Source organism: Rhinopithecus roxellana, chromosome 5, assembly GCF_007565055.1.
Source record: "Rhinopithecus roxellana isolate Shanxi Qingling chromosome 5, ASM756505v1, whole genome shotgun sequence".
NCBI lineage: Eukaryota > Metazoa > Chordata > Mammalia > Primates > Cercopithecidae > Rhinopithecus > Rhinopithecus roxellana.
Window position 1 is genome coordinate 162,701,925 of NC_044553.1, and position 17,891 is coordinate 162,719,815.

General features: G+C 40.7%; 1 protein-coding gene across 1 annotated transcript in view; it reads left to right on the top strand.

The window, feature by feature from the left end:
• TDRD9 (tudor domain containing 9) overlaps window positions 1-17,891 on the top strand; it is a 137,195-nt gene that overhangs the window by 85,773 nt on the left and 33,531 nt on the right. The window contains exons 14-23 of the mRNA XM_010376950.2: window positions 3,471-3,568; window positions 4,408-4,539; window positions 5,433-5,598; window positions 5,690-5,753; window positions 5,826-5,889; window positions 6,206-6,250; window positions 7,164-7,217; window positions 13,489-13,605; window positions 14,792-14,899; window positions 16,843-16,943. Of these exons, the coding sequence (XP_010375252.1) occupies window positions 3,471-3,568; window positions 4,408-4,539; window positions 5,433-5,598; window positions 5,690-5,753; window positions 5,826-5,889; window positions 6,206-6,250; window positions 7,164-7,217; window positions 13,489-13,605; window positions 14,792-14,899; window positions 16,843-16,943 (949 nt within the window). The remainder of the gene's footprint in view (window positions 1-3,470; window positions 3,569-4,407; window positions 4,540-5,432; window positions 5,599-5,689; window positions 5,754-5,825; window positions 5,890-6,205; window positions 6,251-7,163; window positions 7,218-13,488; window positions 13,606-14,791; window positions 14,900-16,842; window positions 16,944-17,891) is intronic.

The window sequence follows — 17,891 nt, forward strand, 5'->3', positions numbered from 1 at the left end:
TCTATCTAGAAGGGTGAAGGCCTCTTGGCAATGTTTTCTTTAACCTATGATGTAAGTCAAGAGGGATGAACCAATGGTTTGTTTCTGACTGATTATGGATTAACAAAGGTACTATTAAAATTTTTTTATATCTGCCTTTTGTCTTTTGTTTATTAAGGCATAAGATAGTCCATGTGTAAGGTTGGCTGTAAAATATTTTACCAATAAAAGTATACCCCATGAGTGTACATAATCACCTCTTTTTTTAGGGAAGTTACTATATGCATTATTGTTTATAGAGGCAGAAGCAAGGGGAAAAATAAGAGGTTGGAGTCTCATGATAGAGAAGTCTTAATTTGTGATCTTGGGAAAGCTGTTCACATCTGGGATGTTGTCTGCTTTTGGGGAGAAACTTTTTTGGTTAGCTTTACCTTAAGGTTTCTAATGGGTGTATAGTTTTTAAGAGTCTGGAGGGGCTCTTTTAATTTGTGAGATTATGCACTTAAGCTTTGAGATCCCAAAGTTTTGTAATGTGGGTGGCAAGGGCAGTCTTTCTCTGACGTTGTTTTTAGAAGAGTCAATCTCTGGGTTTTAGATCGTGAAGTATTTGATTGTCCTTAGTTGGTGGACCATGAAAAGCTTTTTTTTTACCTGGTGAAAATATATTTTGGTATAATGCATTAAAATCTTGTGGCATTTAGTCATACTAGAGTTTAGTAGCAGAAGATACATGAGACTCTATTATCAGGTGCATAGAGGCCTTTTAGTGACTATTTTATAAGGGATTACCTTCTGTTTTTTACTGAAGTGGATTTGATTGTCTTCAATCTGTAATTCCTTTGACTATGACAATCTAGTTAGTTTTTTCTAATGCTATTGTATCTGTAATTATTTAACTGTTTTATAACTTGTCTAGTGAAATAAGCACTTCTGTCATTGGAGATTTTTTTTATGAATGACCCATGAGAGAACACATTTTCTAGTAACCTATTTGGAATAATTTCAGTGGACTTTGGATAATAGGGGTGGTGATCCCTAGTTTTTGGCATCTGGCCCTGAGGTGATTAAGGCAGAAGAATATTGCCTCCTGGGTGCACAGTCCATACAGAGGACGGAGGATGTATGGCTGTGGTTGGTTAGTTTTACATATCAAAGACATGTTCCTGGCTGGACTCTTTGCTCTAAGAATTGGCTAGTCTTGGGAGGGGCAGTCTCACCCCAGCCAGAAAGGTTTTTAAAAATACCAAAGCATCGGCCGGGCGCGGTGGCTCAAGCCTGTAATCCCAGCACTTTGGGAGGCCGAGGCGTGTGGATCAGGAGGTCAAGAGATCGAGACCCTCCTGGCTAACACGGTGAAACCCCGTCTCTACTAAAAATACAAAAAACTAGCCGGGCGAGGTGGCGGGCGCCTGTAGTCCCAGCTACTCGGAGGCTGAGGCGGGAGAATGGCGGGAACCCGGGAGGCGAAGCTTGCAGTGAGCTGAGATCCGGCCACTGCACTCCAGCCTGGGCGACAGAGCGAGACTCCTCCTCAAAAAAAAAAAAAAAAGAAAAGGAAAAAAAAAAAAAATACCAAAGCATCATGCTATACAGAAAATAAAAAGTATTTAGAATATAAATTGCATTTGCATTTTTGTAAAGAAAATCACTTGCATGTGCTTGCTCTTGCTGTTTCTGGGTTCTTGGTTCTGTCCCATTGCCCTTTCTCTTTCCCTCCACTGGCACTGTACTGCCTTGATTACTGTAGAGGAAGTTGTTATATCAAACAGAGTGATTCTTCCTAAAGTAGGAAGAATAAAGTATTCTTCATTTTCAAAATGGTTTTCAATATTCGAAGTCTTTGGTCTTGCCAGATAGATTTCAGAATAAGCTTGTTTATAGATACCAAAGAAGTTTCGTGCTTTTGATAGGAATTATGTTAAACCCATAGATGAATATGTGGAAAACTGACATAGAGACTATGTTGAATCTTCCAATCTCTGAGTACTATATGTGTCTCTGTTTAGCCATCTTTGGTTTCTTTCATTGACAGTGTGTAATTTTCAGTGTATAGATCCTGTATGTGCTGTGTTAAATTTATGCCTCAGTATTTCATTTGACTTAGAGTGATTGTAAATGACATTGTGTTTCAGTTTTGGTTTCCATATGTTCGTTGCTAGTATCTGGACATGTGGTTGATTTTTGTGTGTTGATCTTGTATCCTGCGTCTTTGCTGAATTCACTTATTAGTTCTTGGAAGGCTTTTTTTGGGTGTTTGTTTTTGTAATGTCTTGGGATTTTCGTAGATCATCCTGTCGTTTGCACATAAGGTGGGTGGTGGTGGAGGAAGAAGCCCAGATTCTCCACAGTCTCCTGGCAGTGAGGAGGATGCCGGGAAGGCAGACAGGGCAGCAGGGGACAGGATCCAGATCCCCGAAGGTGGGGAAGGAATGGTTTTTGGGTTGCCTCATTTCTTTTAAAGCTGCATTTTAAGACTCCCTCCTACCCCTCCCTCCACTCTCTCTCCTTGGACAATTTTATTACATGTTAGGATAAAAGAGTTGCTACTTCATAGGTGATAGAGTCATAAGAGAGTAGCAGTTTATGTCATGGTCTCCGTGGGCCAGCCTTGGTGCTGAGCCTTCTGCTTGTTCCTCACTCGGTCACGTAATGTGGTGTGGCTGACAGCTGGGAGGGTGCTTTGCAGTGGGGCGAGGATGGGTGGGTGGCAGAAGCCGTTGGAAGCACAAGCTGTTGAGACAGCCTCCTCGATGGCATCGTAGGGCCTGTCGCTAACCTCGTGACTTTCTATTATGAACTGTGCGTTTTCCAGAAAGGTGTACTGGGTTTCTGTTGCATATTGGGCCAAGGTTGTCTTCTTCGGAAATATGCATTAGATTTGATAATATTGGTCACTGAGTAGAAGTCAGCATTTAGTCTTGTTCTAATTTATTCTAACTTTTTAGGATAGTCATTCTTATTTAGAATAACATTTAAAATAAGAATAACTTATTAAGAATACACTAACATTCTAAAAGTGTTACTGACATGGTCTAGTAGAAGACACTTAAGGCTTTGCTTAATTAATATTTAATGACTGTTTAAAAATATATCTTCAGGCCGGGCGCGGTGGCTCAAGCCTGTAATCCCAGCACTTTGGGAGGCCGAGACGGGCGGATCACGAGGTCAGGAGATCGAGACCATCCTGGTTAACACGGTGAAACCCCGTCTCCACTAAAAAATACAAAAAAATTAGCCGGGTGAGGTGGCGGGCGCCTGTAGTCCCAGCTACTTGGGAGGCTGAGGCAGGAGAATGGCGCGAACCCGGGAGGCGGAGCTTGCAGTGAGCTGAGATCCGGCCACTGCACTCCAGCCTGGGCGGCAGAGCGAGACTCCGTCTCAAAAAAAAAAAAAAAAAAAAAAAAAAAAAATATATATATATATATATATATCTTCATGCTGATGTTAAAGTAATTAATGCCAAACCCTGTTTGCACATCTTTCCTTTGAAGGCCGTGCTGGACGAGTGTCTAGAGGGTACTGTTACCGGCTGGTACACAAGGATTTCTGGGACAACTTCATCCCTGATCATGTTGTTCCTGAGATGTTGGTAATTCACTTTGGTCACTGTCAAAGTTACTTATTTATTTATTTATGAGACGGAGTCTTGCACTGTTGCCTCAGCCTCCCAAGTAGCTGGGATTACAGGTGCGCACAGCACCACGCCCAGCTGATTTTTTGTAGTTTTAGTAGAGACGGGATTTCACTATGTTGGCCAGACTGATCTCGAACTCCTGACCTCGTGACCCGCCCGCCCGCCTTGGCCTCCCAAAGTGTCAAAGTTGATAGTTTTGCCAAACAGTCTTAAGTAATATAATTTCTAGTGTCATCTAATTTTGGTTCCAGAAAAATCCTTGTCTTGCCACATTCCCCCTCACTCACAATCCGGGCTCACTATTGATTACACATCAGGCTACTGTCTAGGGCATTACCCACATTTCACAGTTTTAATGAGAGGATGTTTTCTGGTATCTGTGGGCTCTATGATAGGATTGTCTTTAAATGCTGCTGTTTTCTATGTCCCTTTATAATGAGTAATTGTGGAATCAGCTTTTTTCTTCCTCTTTTCTGTGTCTCTCCCCTTCTTTTGTCCTCCTCCTCTTTTTTCTTCTTTTCCTCTCCCTGCTTTCTTTCTCTCCCACTTTTTAGCCCCTCTTTTCTTTCTCTTTTTGCTTCCTTCTTTCTCTCCCCATCTTTTGTCTTTTTCCGTCTCTCTCTCCTGTTCTTTCTCCTCTCTCCCCTCTCTTCTCTGTCTCCCTCAATCCTCTCCATTTTTTCTTCTCTCCTCTCCTTCTCTCCTCCTCTTTCCCTCTGAAGCACTGGTTATGTGAATCGGCTAACTGATTTCGTTACATTATTATTTCTAATCTCAGGCTTGGTTCTTTTCAGCGTTGTCCATTAGGAAGCACAATCTTGAAAGCGAAATTACTTGACATGGGTGAGCCAAGAGCTCTGCTGGCCACTGCCCTTTCCCCGCCTGGTCTGAGTGACATTGAGCGCACCATCCTTCTACTAAAGGAGGTAGGACTGCCTGATGGTTAGTACATCTATAGAGCTCTGTTCTACTGCGGCTCCCTCAGTCTCTGCCTCACTTTCCCACTAACTCTGTTCCTCAGCCTCCTTCTGGCTTTCTTCGTCCATTCCTGGAAACCCTGCTCTTCCGCCTCGGGATTCTTTGACTGCACACCTGACTCATACTCTGCCCTTTGAACTTGTAACGGAGGCCTTGATACAAGCTGTGTCCTAGTGTACATACTGTGCTGGGGCTGTGGACGTTCTGCTTCTGACCTTCAAAGTTGAGGATGCCTCTGGTGTTTTACCTTCTCTATTGTGAATGATTGATTGATTAGCTGGGTCTTGCTCTGTTGCCTAGGCTGGAGGGCAGTGATGTAATTATGGCTTACTGCAGCCTCAAACTCTGGGCTCAAGTGACCCTCCTCCCACTATGGCCTCCCAAGTAGCTGAGACTGAGGTGTGAGCCACCACACTTGGCTTCCTTTAATAAAAAAATTTGATAGCTCCTTGGGTTTCTATGAAAAACACTGTGTCAAGTTAAGGAAGTTTTTCCCCATACATAGTTCAGTAAGGTTTTGTCGACAGTGGCAGCTGGGAGATCCTTCACTTAGTACTGTGCATGCCGTATTTGTTCAAGAGTGAGGTGAGTAGACTTTTGTGAAAGTCCTTTAGTGTTACCTCCTAGGATCATACTTTAAAAAAAATAGTAAAATGTGTTCTAAGTTTCAAGGGAAAATTTAAAAAGTTTTTTTTGGTAGCATATCAGCCTTTCATAAATTGACTTAGAGCCTTATTCACCAAAATGTGGTCTTCATTTCCTGTTTTGGACTCTCCACCTTAAGGGGAAAAAGTAAGAGTAAGTCAGTGCTTGCTAATAACACTAATTTTATTGTATAAAGGTTGGAGCACTTGCAGTGAGTGGGCAGAGAGAAGATGAAAACCCCCATGATGGTGAATTGACCTTCTTAGGAAGAGTTTTAGCTCAGCTTCCTGTAAATCAGCAACTTGGTAAACTCATAGTCCTTGGACATGTATTTGGATGTCTAGATGAATGTCTTATTATAGGTAAGTGTGAGAACAAATAAATGCTAGTGGGAAGTTTATATAACACCACTGTCACAATCTTACATTCTTCTTGTTTATTTTTTACGGTTAGCGGCAGCTCTTTCTTTGAAGAATTTTTTTGCAATGCCTTTCCGGCAGCATCTCGATGGATATAGGTACTGAACATTCATATTTTAAAGTGTCACTGTATTTTAATGGTATTGAATGACACCGTTATCTGTTTGTAGGAACAAAGTGAATTTCTCTGGCAGTAGCAAGAGTGACTGCATTGCACTTGTTGAGGCATTTAAAGTAAGTTTTCTGTTGTGTAAACCATGAAAGCAGCTACCACAGATTGTTAGTACATTTTCATACCACAAATGTATGAGGTAGAAAGAGACAGTGTTTTATCTTGTGAAAGTATTATCAGGGTTATTGGTATCCAATGTTAAATTAACTGTGCTGGAAGAAGTGGGTGAGATGGAAATCCAATTTTATGAAATTGATTGAAAAAATTAGATTTGTACATTTTTATGTTGTAAATTTTCAACAGTTTGTTGAGATTGGACTTAAAAAAAATTCAGTGAGCCAACACACTATTTTGAAACTTTGGATCATTTATTTTCAGACATGGAAGGCTTGCAGACAGAGAGGGGAGCTGCGGTACCCGAAGGTTGGTGAGCCCTTTCCAGCTGCTTTCTATATGGCTGGGAGTGATGAGAGAAGGACTGTCTTGGCACAGTCATGGCATGTGAATCATGATGTGCCGCCTGCAGCTGGAGTCGAGGTCACTGTAGACAGTGCTCGCACGACTGTCCCAGGAGTGGCAGGCCATAATCTCTGCAGACTGGTCCTTTTGCTTCCATCGCTTCTCAGGAGGCTGCTCGCTCTCAGGCCTATGCTGGAGCTGTGCTGCTTGTTTCACGGCTTCACATTGTACTGATCTTGCCGTGGTGTCTGTAGCCTCTTTGTGAGTATTTCATAGCTGTGGGTGCTGGGTTGGACATGTCAGTTCAAAATTGAGAGCCATGTGCCTGCTGTTTCTGTTTTCAGCTCTTTTAGATAATGGGCTTAAAAGAAATGTAATCTGTTACCCTCCATTTTATTCTTTTTTTTTTTGTCAGGCTTTGTTCTTCTTCTAAACTTATTTGGTTCAACAGACTGTTTACAGGTCTGCTGTTTCTGTGTTGAGATTTGCTGTGCCTAGATATATCTCTACTAATAAGTATATGAGTTAGCTGTTTAAAGTCTTTTAAAGACTCAGCTGTATTATTTTTCTTGTTGGTATATAATTTGTCAGACATCTTTTTTCAAGATAATCAAGTTATGTCTACCTTTAATTTTTGAGACAGGTGAACTCAGAAGAGTTTCTGTATCATGTTTATGGTTGATTATTATGCTCTCTGGCTTCAATGTAAAATTGGGTGTACCTGGAGAGGGAGTGCCACGGTCAACTTGAGTACATGTTTAATAGCTCAGTAATTTACATTCATTATTAAATTTTTGGATGAGACGTATTAAACTAGCTAAATTCAGCTCTAATTTATTACCTTAATATTGAGTATTCTGCTTTTATATATTTAAAGGATGAACTTAATTGGGGACGGTTAAATTACATTCAAATCAAGAGAATTAGAGAGGTAAGTTAAGTTTTTGACCAAGTGGATGCAAATAAAGTTGACTTATAAAGTATTTATTAAGTAACAACAGTACATGGGTAGTAATGAGTATTCTAAGAAGTGTATTTCCTGCCTGTTCCCAGCTTTAGTAGGAGTGTCTCTTTCACCTTTCAGTAGAACTACTTGGGTTTCTAATAAATACTTCTTTTCAAGTTAAGGAATATTTTTTCCCTATGCATAGTTTAATGAGGAATGGTTGTGTAATCTTGTTGTATTGTCTTGTCAGTATCTGTCAGGATAAACAGATTGGGTGTGGTGGCTCACACCTGTAGTCCCAGCTACTGGGGCAGCTGAGGTGAGAGGTTTGCATGAGCCTGGGAGGTAGAGGCTTCAGTGAGCCGTGATTGCACCAGTATACTCTAGCCTGGGTGACAGAGTGAGAGCCTGTCTTGAAAAAGAAAAAGATAAACATATGGTGTTTTAATTTTTAACCTACTAATACAGCCTTGCATTGCTTAATGACAGGGATACATTCTGAGAAATGAGTAATTACATGGTTTTATGCTTGTGCAAACAGCATAGAACATACTTACACAGCCCTAGATGGTGTGCCCCGCTACCTGGGCTGTATAGTGTAGCCTGTGGCTTCTAGGCTGCAAACCTGTACAGCATGTGACTGTATTGAACACTGTAGGCAATTACAACAAAATGGTAAGTATTTCTGTACCTAAACATAACTAAACGTAGAAAAGGTGCAGTAAAAATATGGTTATAAAACAGGGTTTCCCAACACCTGGACCGTACTCTCCTTATGAGAATATAACTAATGCCAGATCTGAGGTGGAACAGTTTCATCCTGAAACCATCCCCACCCTCTCTGGTCTGTGGAAAAATTGTCTTTCATGAAACTGGTTCCTGGTGCTAAAAAGGTTAGGGATCACTGGTATAAAAGATAAAAACGGCATACCAATATAGGGAGCTTACCGTGAGTGGAGCCTGCAGGACTGGAAGTGGCTCTGGGTGAGTCAGTGAGTGAGCTGTGAGGGAATGTGGAGGCCCAGGACATCACTGCACATGACTGTAGACTTTATAAACACTGCAGACTTGGGCTACACTAAGTTCATAAAGTTTTTTAAAACATTAATTGTGACTTAATATAACTTCTTTAACTTGATAAACTTTTTAATTTTTTAAAAACTTTTTGGCTCTTATAATAACACTTAGCTTAAAACACAAACACATTGTATAGCTATGTAAAAATATTTTCTTTCTTTATATCCTTATTCTATAAGTTTTTATCTATTTCCTTATTTATTTGGTTTTTGAGATAGGATCTTACTCTGTTGCCCAGGCTGGAGTGCAATGGCATGATCACAGCTCACAGAAGCCCTGACTTCCTGGGCTCAAGCAATTCTTCTGCTTCAGTCTGCAGTAGGTGGAACTACGGGCATATGTCACCACTCCTAAATTTTTTTTTTTTTTTTTTTTGAGATGGAGTCTTGCCCTGTCACCCAGGGTGGAGTGCAATGACGCCGTCTCGGCTCACTGTAACCTTCGCCTCCTGGGTTTAATTCTCCTGCCTCAGCCTCCCAATTAGCTGGGATTACAGGTGCGCATCACCATGCGTGGCTACTTTTTTGTATTTTTAGTAGAGATGGGGTTTCACCATGTTGGCCAAGCTGGTCTTGAACTCCTGACCTTGTGATCTGCCTGCCTTGGCCTCCCAAAGTGTTGGGATTACAGGTGTGGGCCACCGTGCCTGGCCTAATTTCTTTTTATTCTTTATTTTTTTTGTAGACACAGGGTCTCACTTTGTAGCCCAGGCTGGTTTTATCTATTTTTAAAAATAATTTTTATTTGTTAAACTTTTTTGTTGAAAACTAAGACACACATACACATTAGCCTAGGCATACACAGAATCAGGGTCATCAGTATCACTGTCTTCTACCTCCACATTTGTCCATTGGAAGGTCATCAGGGGCAGTAACACATGGCGCTGTCATCTCTTACAGTGTAAGAATGCTTTTTCCTGGATACCTCCTGAAGGACCTGCCTGAGGCTGTTTTACAGTTAACTATTTTGGTTTGTTTCCTTTTTTTTTTTTTGCTGCTGCTGCTTTTTTTTTTTTGCTGCTGCTGATTTCAAGACATGTGAAGTTATTTTTTTGTTTTTTAAATAAATAGGAGTATATACTCTGAAATAATGATGGTATAGTATGATAAATCTTTAAGCCAGTAACATAGTTATTTATTATCATTATCAAGTACAATTGTCCCTTGGTATATAAAGGAGGGTTGGTTTCAGGACCCCTGTATACCAAAATTCATGAATACTCAAGTCCTGCAGTTGGCCCTGTGGAACCCATGTACATGAATAGTCGGCCTTCCATATACTCGGGCTTGCATCCCTTGAATACTACATTTTTGATCCGCATTTGGTTAAGAAAAGCCTGCATATAAGTGGGCCCTCACTGTTCAACCCCATGTAGTTCAGGGGTCAACTGAAATGTACTGTATGTATTGTGTGTGCTAGACTTTCATATGATTGGCAGCACGGTAGGTTTGTTTACACCAGCTTCACCACAGACACATGAGTACACGTGGTGCACTACAACAGCTGTGATGTGACCAGGCAACAGGAATTTTCTAGCTCTGTTACAGTCTGATGGGACCACAGTTCTATATGTGTCCATGGTTGACTGAGACACTTCTGTGTGGTGCATGACTTATACATGAATACATGATGGATTTCCCACTGTTGACCCAACCACGTGTTCTCAGAATAAACTCCACTTGTTTGTAATGTTTTCTCCCAAAACATTGCTAGGTTCTGATTGCCAATATTTTCTCTAGAATTTTTGCCTCTGTATTTATAAGTGAAATTGGCCTCTGGTTTACGTGTGTGTGCATGTGTGCGCACGTGCATGCACAACACTATCAGATGCTGGTGTCGATACCACCCTGGTAGGACGAGCATCTTTCTGTGTCCAGGAACCATTTTAATCAACAGTTTAATAACTAGAAATGTATTTCCTATGTATTTGATAGAACGCATTCAAAAACATCTTTGGGATTAGTGCCTTTTTGAGGGATCAGTTTAAAAAAATATTTTCAATATCCCTGGGAGTTATTGATCCATTCTGGGTTCTAATTCTTCTGGAGTCATTTTTGAGGAGTTATGTTTTTCATTCAGGTACCCATTTAATCCAGATCATGAAGTTTATTGATGTATAGTTACACGTAATTTTTGTAATTTCAAATTCATGTCCAATGGTAACACCTTTCTTGTTCTTATTATTGTGTATTTGTGTACTCTCATTGTTTCTTGATTATATTTGTATATTCAGGTAGTCCCTAAGACCATCCTCAGGTTCACTGATTGGCTAGAAGGACTTGCAGAAGTAGAAAAGCTGTTACGCTTATGCTTATGATTTATTTTAGCCAAAGGATATGGATTAAAATCAGTAAAGGTTAAAAAAAAAAAAAAAAAAGGTCCATGGGAGGAGCCCTGGGGAAACCAGGTGCAGGCTACCAAGTGTCCTTTCCCAGTAGAGTCTTATGGACAGTGATTAATTCTCTCAGCCACACTGTACGATGACAGGCATGAAGTATTGCAACCAGGAAGCTCCCCTGAGCCTTGGTGTCCAGGGTTTTTATTGCGCATTGGTTATGTAGGCCTAGAGTACCCATGTGGCTGACCTTAGTTACTCAGTCTTCAGTCCCTCTAGAGGAAACTGTTACCCTATGGCCCAAGGCCCCACCATAAATCATATTCTAGCGTAAACTCTTTTGTGTGGCCCAAGGCCCCAGGTAAGCATAGATACTCTTTTTAGGGAGGATAAGAGTTCCTGGAGGCTTGGCAATGACCTTTCAGGAGCTGGACCAGGGCCAAACCTTTCTCTGGAATGTGCGTGGTCTGGACAGCCAGGCCTGCTGGATTACTCCTTTACTGCACAGTCTGCAAGATTCCTTTGTGTTACTGTATTTTCAGAGAGCTTACTCTTAGTTTCATTTGTCAGTTTTCTTGTCTATGTTTTTTGGGAGGGAAGGAAGAGGTGGGGGATTCTAAATCATTGCTTTTTGTTTTTTTCCCATTAATTTAGTTATCCTGTGACTTTTGGTTTACTTGAGTCTTTCTGAAATTAATATTTAATATTAATAATATTTTCAATCTTTCTAATTAAAAGCATTTAAGGCTATGAATTTTATTATGAGTAGCTTTAGCCACATCCCACTGATTTTTGACATTCCTGTCTATAATTTCTTTTAGTGTTGGTTTCCTCTCTGACTAAAGAGTTTATTTTTATTTTTTAGAGACAGGGTCTTTGTCTCCCAGACTGGAGTGCAGTGGCATGACCATAGCTCACTGCAGCCTCAAACTCCTGGGCTCAAGCAATCCTTCTGCCTCAGCCTCCCAAAGCTCTGAGAGGTGTGAGCCACCATGTCCAGCCCTGAAATGTTTTTAAATATCATTTTTTTCTTGTTAATTTCTGATTTTATTGCTTTTAAGTATAGAAAGTGGCATAGTCTTGGTTTTTAATTCGTTCAGTTACATGTGATTACAGTTACATGAAAGAGTTCCATCCCTCAGACGTACAGAGGTGAGCATCTGAGTGTACTCTCCCTTGCTTCCCATGTCCCAGGCTTTTCCTCCCTCCACAGAGAAGATAGTGGCTGCTAAGTTTTTCTGTCCTTTCAGTTCTTTTTAGTTGTTATTTCCCCCAGTTATGTTCACACTTGTGACTGTATTCTTTTTGTAATTGAGATAATTTAGTGGTGACTTAATTTATGATCAGTTCATAGGTATTTGGAGTTGTGTATTTTCACATGTGTACATTAAAGTTTGACATTTTGTGTGAAACAGTTTTTATTACAACTGGATATTGATTTTATTTTCCTGTTTGGAGGGACTATTTGGCCATAGGTCATTTATTTTGTTTTTAATCACAAAAGCAGTACATGTTCATGGCAGAGGCTGGAACGTGTTTCGAGGACCTAAAGCAAGGCCGTGGTCATGGCTCTCTGCTATTCTGATCTCTGGGTGGGCACAGTTATGCGTTTGCACTGGTTCCCATCAGGGGTGTGTGTTTATAAACAGATCATGGAGCATATATGATTTTGTATTCTGGTATTTTCTATAAGTGTTATACTGTTCATCTTTAACATTACTTATTAATTTATTTCTAATAAGATGATTCTTGCCAGGCACAGTGTCACATGCCTATATTGCCAGTTGTTTGGTAGGCTGAGGCAGGAGGATCACTTGAGCATAGGAGTTCTGGGCTGTAGTGCGCCATGCCGATTTGGTGTTGCATTAAACTCAACACCGATACGGTGACCTCTTGGGAGCCAGGAACCACCGTATTGCCTAAGGAGGGGTGAACCAGCCTGCCTTGGAAAGGGAGCAGATCAGAACTCCTGTGTTGATCAGTGTGGGATTGTGCCTTTGAATAGCCACTGCACTGTCTAGCCTGGGCAATATAGCAAGCTCTTGTCTCTAAAAATAAATTTTAGGCCAGGCACAGTGGCTCTTGCCTGTAATCCCAGCACTATGGGGGGCTGAGGTAGGCGGATCACGAGGTCAGGAGATTGAGACCATCCTGGCTAACATGGTGAAATCCTGTCTCTACTAAAAATACAAAAAAATTAGCTGGACGTGGTGGGGGGGCGCCTGTAGTCCCAGCTACTCAGGAAGCTGAAGCAGGGGAATGGCGTGAACCTGGGAGGTGGAGCTTGCAGTGAGCTGAGATTGCGCCACTGCTCTCCAGCCTGGATGACAGAGTGAGACTCTGTCTCAAAATAATAATAATAAAAATTTTAAAAAGATTATTTATTTCTTTTTGTCGTTTTTTTTTTTCTTTTTGGAGACAGAATCTTACTCTGCCACCCAGGCTGGAGTGCAGTAACACGATCTTGGCTCACTGCAACCTCTGCCTTCTAGTCTCAGCCGATCCTCCCATCTCAGCTTCCTGAGTAGCTGGGACTACAGGTGTGCACCACCATGTGCAGCTAATTTTGTATTTTTTTTTTTTTTTATAGAGACTGGGTTTCACCATGTTTCCCAGACTGGTTTTGAACTCTTGAGTTCGAGTGATCTCCCTGCCTTGGTCTCCCAAAGTGCTGGGATTAGAGGCATGAGTCACCGCACACAGCTAAAAGATGATTCTTAATTAGCTGCAGTGTTTCATTCTATAGATGTATTTATACTTTACCATTGTGCACTTATTTTCTAGTGTTTTCACTGCTCTGATAATGTACCTTTGAGACATCAGATTTCAATGTATTTTTCTTAGGTGGCTGAATTATATGAAGAACTGAAGACTCGAGTCTCACAGTTCAACATGCATGTTGATTCTCGGCGACCGGTCATGGACCAAGAGTATATCTATAAGCAGCGATTCATCCTACAGGTGTGCTGGAGTTTCCTGGATAGTTTTATCCTGATTTCTTTGTGCTTACAGGGTCTTGTGGTTGAGAAACCGCTTATTCCTGCTTTCTGATACAAACCAAATCTCAAAGGAAATTTTAGGTCCATAACGTTCATACTGTGTTTGGGAACCAGGAAACATTCTTGTCTTTCATAGTTTGCATTATTTGTTGAGTTGATGATTCATGTAGAGAGTATTTATTGTTTATTTTATTTATTAATATTTAATGGATTCAGACCCATTTCTAATTTCCAGGGGGGTGTTTCTGTAGAGTACCTGTGTTATCACTGCTTCAGGAGAGATCCTTTTGTTTTAACTTTTAAGAAAGTGAAATGCTCCTTATATTTTTCAGTTTATGTAGCTATTCACCTACACCGAAAATATTATTTTAACTTTGGAGGCCATGGATTCAGATTACTAGTGGTTAGATGGAATGTAGCAAGCGGGAAGGTGTCCTGGCCAGTGGAGACTGCCTCTGCTGTAGGGTTTCCTAGAAGGGTTGGTTGATGCATACAGAATGAGGTTTGAGGTAGATGCCTGTAAACTGGGTGTGCTGAAAATGTGCGAGTGTTTTCCTGCATGTAAAATTGCTCTAAGGCTGGGGGAGTCTTTGGTGGGTGTGTTTCAAACTGGGTATATTTTTATTGAAGAAGGGACTCTTTGCAGAGTGCATTTTAGAGGTGAATAGTGGATGCCAGCCTGCTGCCCTAAATCTAAGTGTTCCAACTGGAGTTCTTTCTGAACATCTGAGAATACCGCGCACATGTGTGTGGGGAGAAGCACCTCCCCACCTGAGAGGACCTCCCCACGTGTGTGGGGAGAAGTGGAGAAAGTTGCCCAACCCTGGGGCTTTGTGTGTAGGAGGGTTTGTGTCCTTGTTCAACTTGCCACTGTTTCCCAAGCCTCATTCTGAGAAGTACTTAAGCTCTTTTGAAGAAAGATGTTTCTGTTAGGTGAAAAAAGTGTTTCTTTTTTAGGGTGTCTGTTAGATGAAAGTACCAGAATTGTGACTTTCTGCTTGGTTGGTGAAAGGTCTAGTTTTCTATACAAATGATAACAGTCTTTTACATTTGTAGATGTCATATCATGCTGGGTTGAGATTAGTATATTGGTGAGAATAACTGATAAAACAATGCTGTTACTTCATGAAAATAAACTTCTTTTCCAGGTTGTATTGGCAGGTGCTTTCTATCCAAATTACTTTACTTTTGGACAGCCCGATGAGGAGATGGCAGTGAGGGAGCTGGCTGGCAAGGACCCCAAGACAACTGTAGTGGTAGGTGCTGGGGGCAGGCGTCCCTCCCTGGGGTGTGGTCAGGCAGAACGTTTTTGTTCTCTACTTGTTTCTGTTTTTGTGAGTTGTAAGTGAATTTTCCCCTGGAGTGAATATTAGGCTTGTTTGGCCTTTTCAGGTACATCTACTTGTCCCTCAGTCTCTTGCCTCCCTTTACAGACCTGGCCTTATAAGGAAGCCTTGAGAGTTTATACGTTCAAGGTCAATGCTGATTTGATCATGTGCTATTTTGAAGGATTTAAGGCACTTATAAGTTTAAGAACATTTTCTTAATTCACAACTTCATTTCATACAGAATAAAATGTTATTGGTTGGCAGCTGAGTGCTGTGGCTTAAGCCAGTGATCCCCCAACCTGGATGCCAAACAGAACCACCTAGAGAGTGCTTATTTTTTTTTTTATATTTGTTGAAATTCAGATCTGAGGGCCCTATGAGATCTGAGCTAGAAAGTATGCCCTAGAAATCAGCATTCAAGTAGTGTGTACTTTGGGCATTTCTGATGATCAGCCATAGACCCTGACCATTGAATCAACGTTTGCAACCCAGTTGTTTAAAGCCCAGCAGCAGGGAGAATCACACTGGAAGAAAGCATCTGAGACTGGACTGTTTCGGATTACTTGGTTCCAGTATGTGCCTCTATCTGATAAGGCGGGGTGAGAAGCACTTGAAGTTCCTTCGTGTCATATCATAAGCGCTCCGTCATTGCCAGCTTTTATCCTGGTTATTGTTATACCACAGCTGTTAATCCTGAAGACATAAATAGCTCACTTGAGATTACAATTGGAGGTCTTTGATGAGCACCAAAAGGAGCTGGTGCTCATGCTGGAGATGAGAGAGCCAGCTGAGATACACTTGATACCTGTGGAAGGGACTGTAAAAGGAAGTCGTTAGTTTTTTATAGCTACTGAGAATCATTTGATCGGCACCTGTGCTCTTGCTGGCCGTCAGGTTTGACTAAGCCCTTTGCTTGGCTTCCTCTCGCACCCCTCTGCCCCTTTGTGGTTTTCTTCCCTCAGCTGTGCGCAGCAGGAAGGGTTCTATAGGACTCTCCCTCAAGGTTCAGCAGCTCTGCCTGCATCCCTCCAGCACTGGGAACCTAGTCTGGGGGCCCAAAATCACCTAGTGTGTATATCTTAAAAGCTATGTAATAGCTAGCTTTACTTAGCACTTGAGAGACTGTGTGTTAGGTACTTTTTATTCTTCTCTGAGCCTCACTCCACCCTTTGAGTTGGGGATTTCTCATGCCATTCTCATTTCATGATGTGGCAGTTGGGTCTCAGGGCAACTCCATAACCTGCCTAAGGAGACATGCGGATCCAGGGAGTGAGGAGACAGGATCTAACTGGATGCCTTCACTTATGTGCCTTCTGTCACGGAGCCCTGTGCAGAGCTGGGCTGGCACAGGAGTTGCCCTGGTCCAGAGGAAAGTATGGAGTGCTTTGCAGAAACCCAGCGTGGTGCCTTGAGAGTTTATACATTAAAGATCAATGCCAGTTTAATCATGTGCTATTTGGTCCTTCCACTGTGGTGATGAGGAAATATGCACTTCTCTCATTAGTTAGACATTTTCCTTTAAAGTTTACATTCCCGTGATTCCTTATGTAGAAATATGTTTTAAAAAGAAGTGTTTAGTAAGCTTGATTATTTTAAGGGAAAACAGAAGTAAACAAATCTTAATTTTGCTTTATTAGACTTACACCATTTTAACAGGGGTAGAATTAGCCTTTATTTAACATATTTATTATAGAACTTAGAATTTGAAAGTCATTAAATGCACTGATATGTAGAGTTCATATATTATGGTTAAAGATAGCAAACTGTGTTTTTAGAAACTAAAACAGTTTACATCAGTTTTGGGCTTGTGAATGTTGAAACTATTTTGTTAGCTCTAGTAATCTGCTCTGATTTTGTATCATATTTTACAGTTGAAGCACATTCCTCCCTATGGATTTCTTTACTATAAACAACTACAGTCTCTCTTTAGACAGTGTGGTCAAGTCAAATCCATTGTATTTGATGGTGCAAAGTAAGTATATTTTTGTAATCAACTGCAATTATGAAAGAGGCATAAAGATTCAAATGTTTCCAGATGTTGATTCTTAAAACTGAGTGCCCATGGAAATGGGTCCTCCTATGGGCTGCTGCAATTGGCTTTCAAAATGTAGTTTTAGTTTATCTTATGGTCAGACGCAATTTATCTTCTCTTTCTGCTAAGTGACCTCCTAAAGGAACTAAGCTGCTGGTTAGCAGTCAAGCGTGGTCACTCCAAGAAGGCTCAGTAACTCAGTGTGATGCTAAGGCGGATTATCCTAAAGTGATCTTCTCTTTCAAGCACTTGTCCTCAGATTTTCTCAGTGAGTCATTAGTAAGAGTTATTTTGTGGGCCATGAAGATGCTCCAGAATAGAGTGTATCTGCTTATAGTTGTCTAAAGCAGATATGTTTTGAATATTTTTGGAAGGCAAACATTGTAAAAACTCAATTTGGCTCTACTTACTGCATGTAAGGAGCAAATGGTGTGTTTTGGAGTATCACTCAGTTTTTATTTCTAACAGGAAATGTTTATGTACCAAAAAACCTAAAGTATGATTTTTAATTTTTAAAGTTAGAAATTTTTTCCAGTGTTCTATGAATGTTGATAAATTTTTATTTAACTTGACGAAGCTTTGTAAATAAGAACAAACACTTTTTCTTTAATGTCCAATTCACTCAAGTTGAACATTAAGTCCATTTTCAATTTGGGGTAATTCCCTCCAGCATTTTAAGTTCCATTTCTATGATTAACATATTGATTTTCTTTGTAGGACTGTAAATGCCTCATGAGGCAAATGTCCAACTCCCTAACAAGCAAAACCTTCCTAAGTGCTTTTAACAACTTAGAGAATTAATGAATTAAACTTGTAGTGTCTGAACTTTTCTTAAATATTCTGATGTAAATTATAGTAAGATAGTAAGCCACATATATAAAGTAGCTT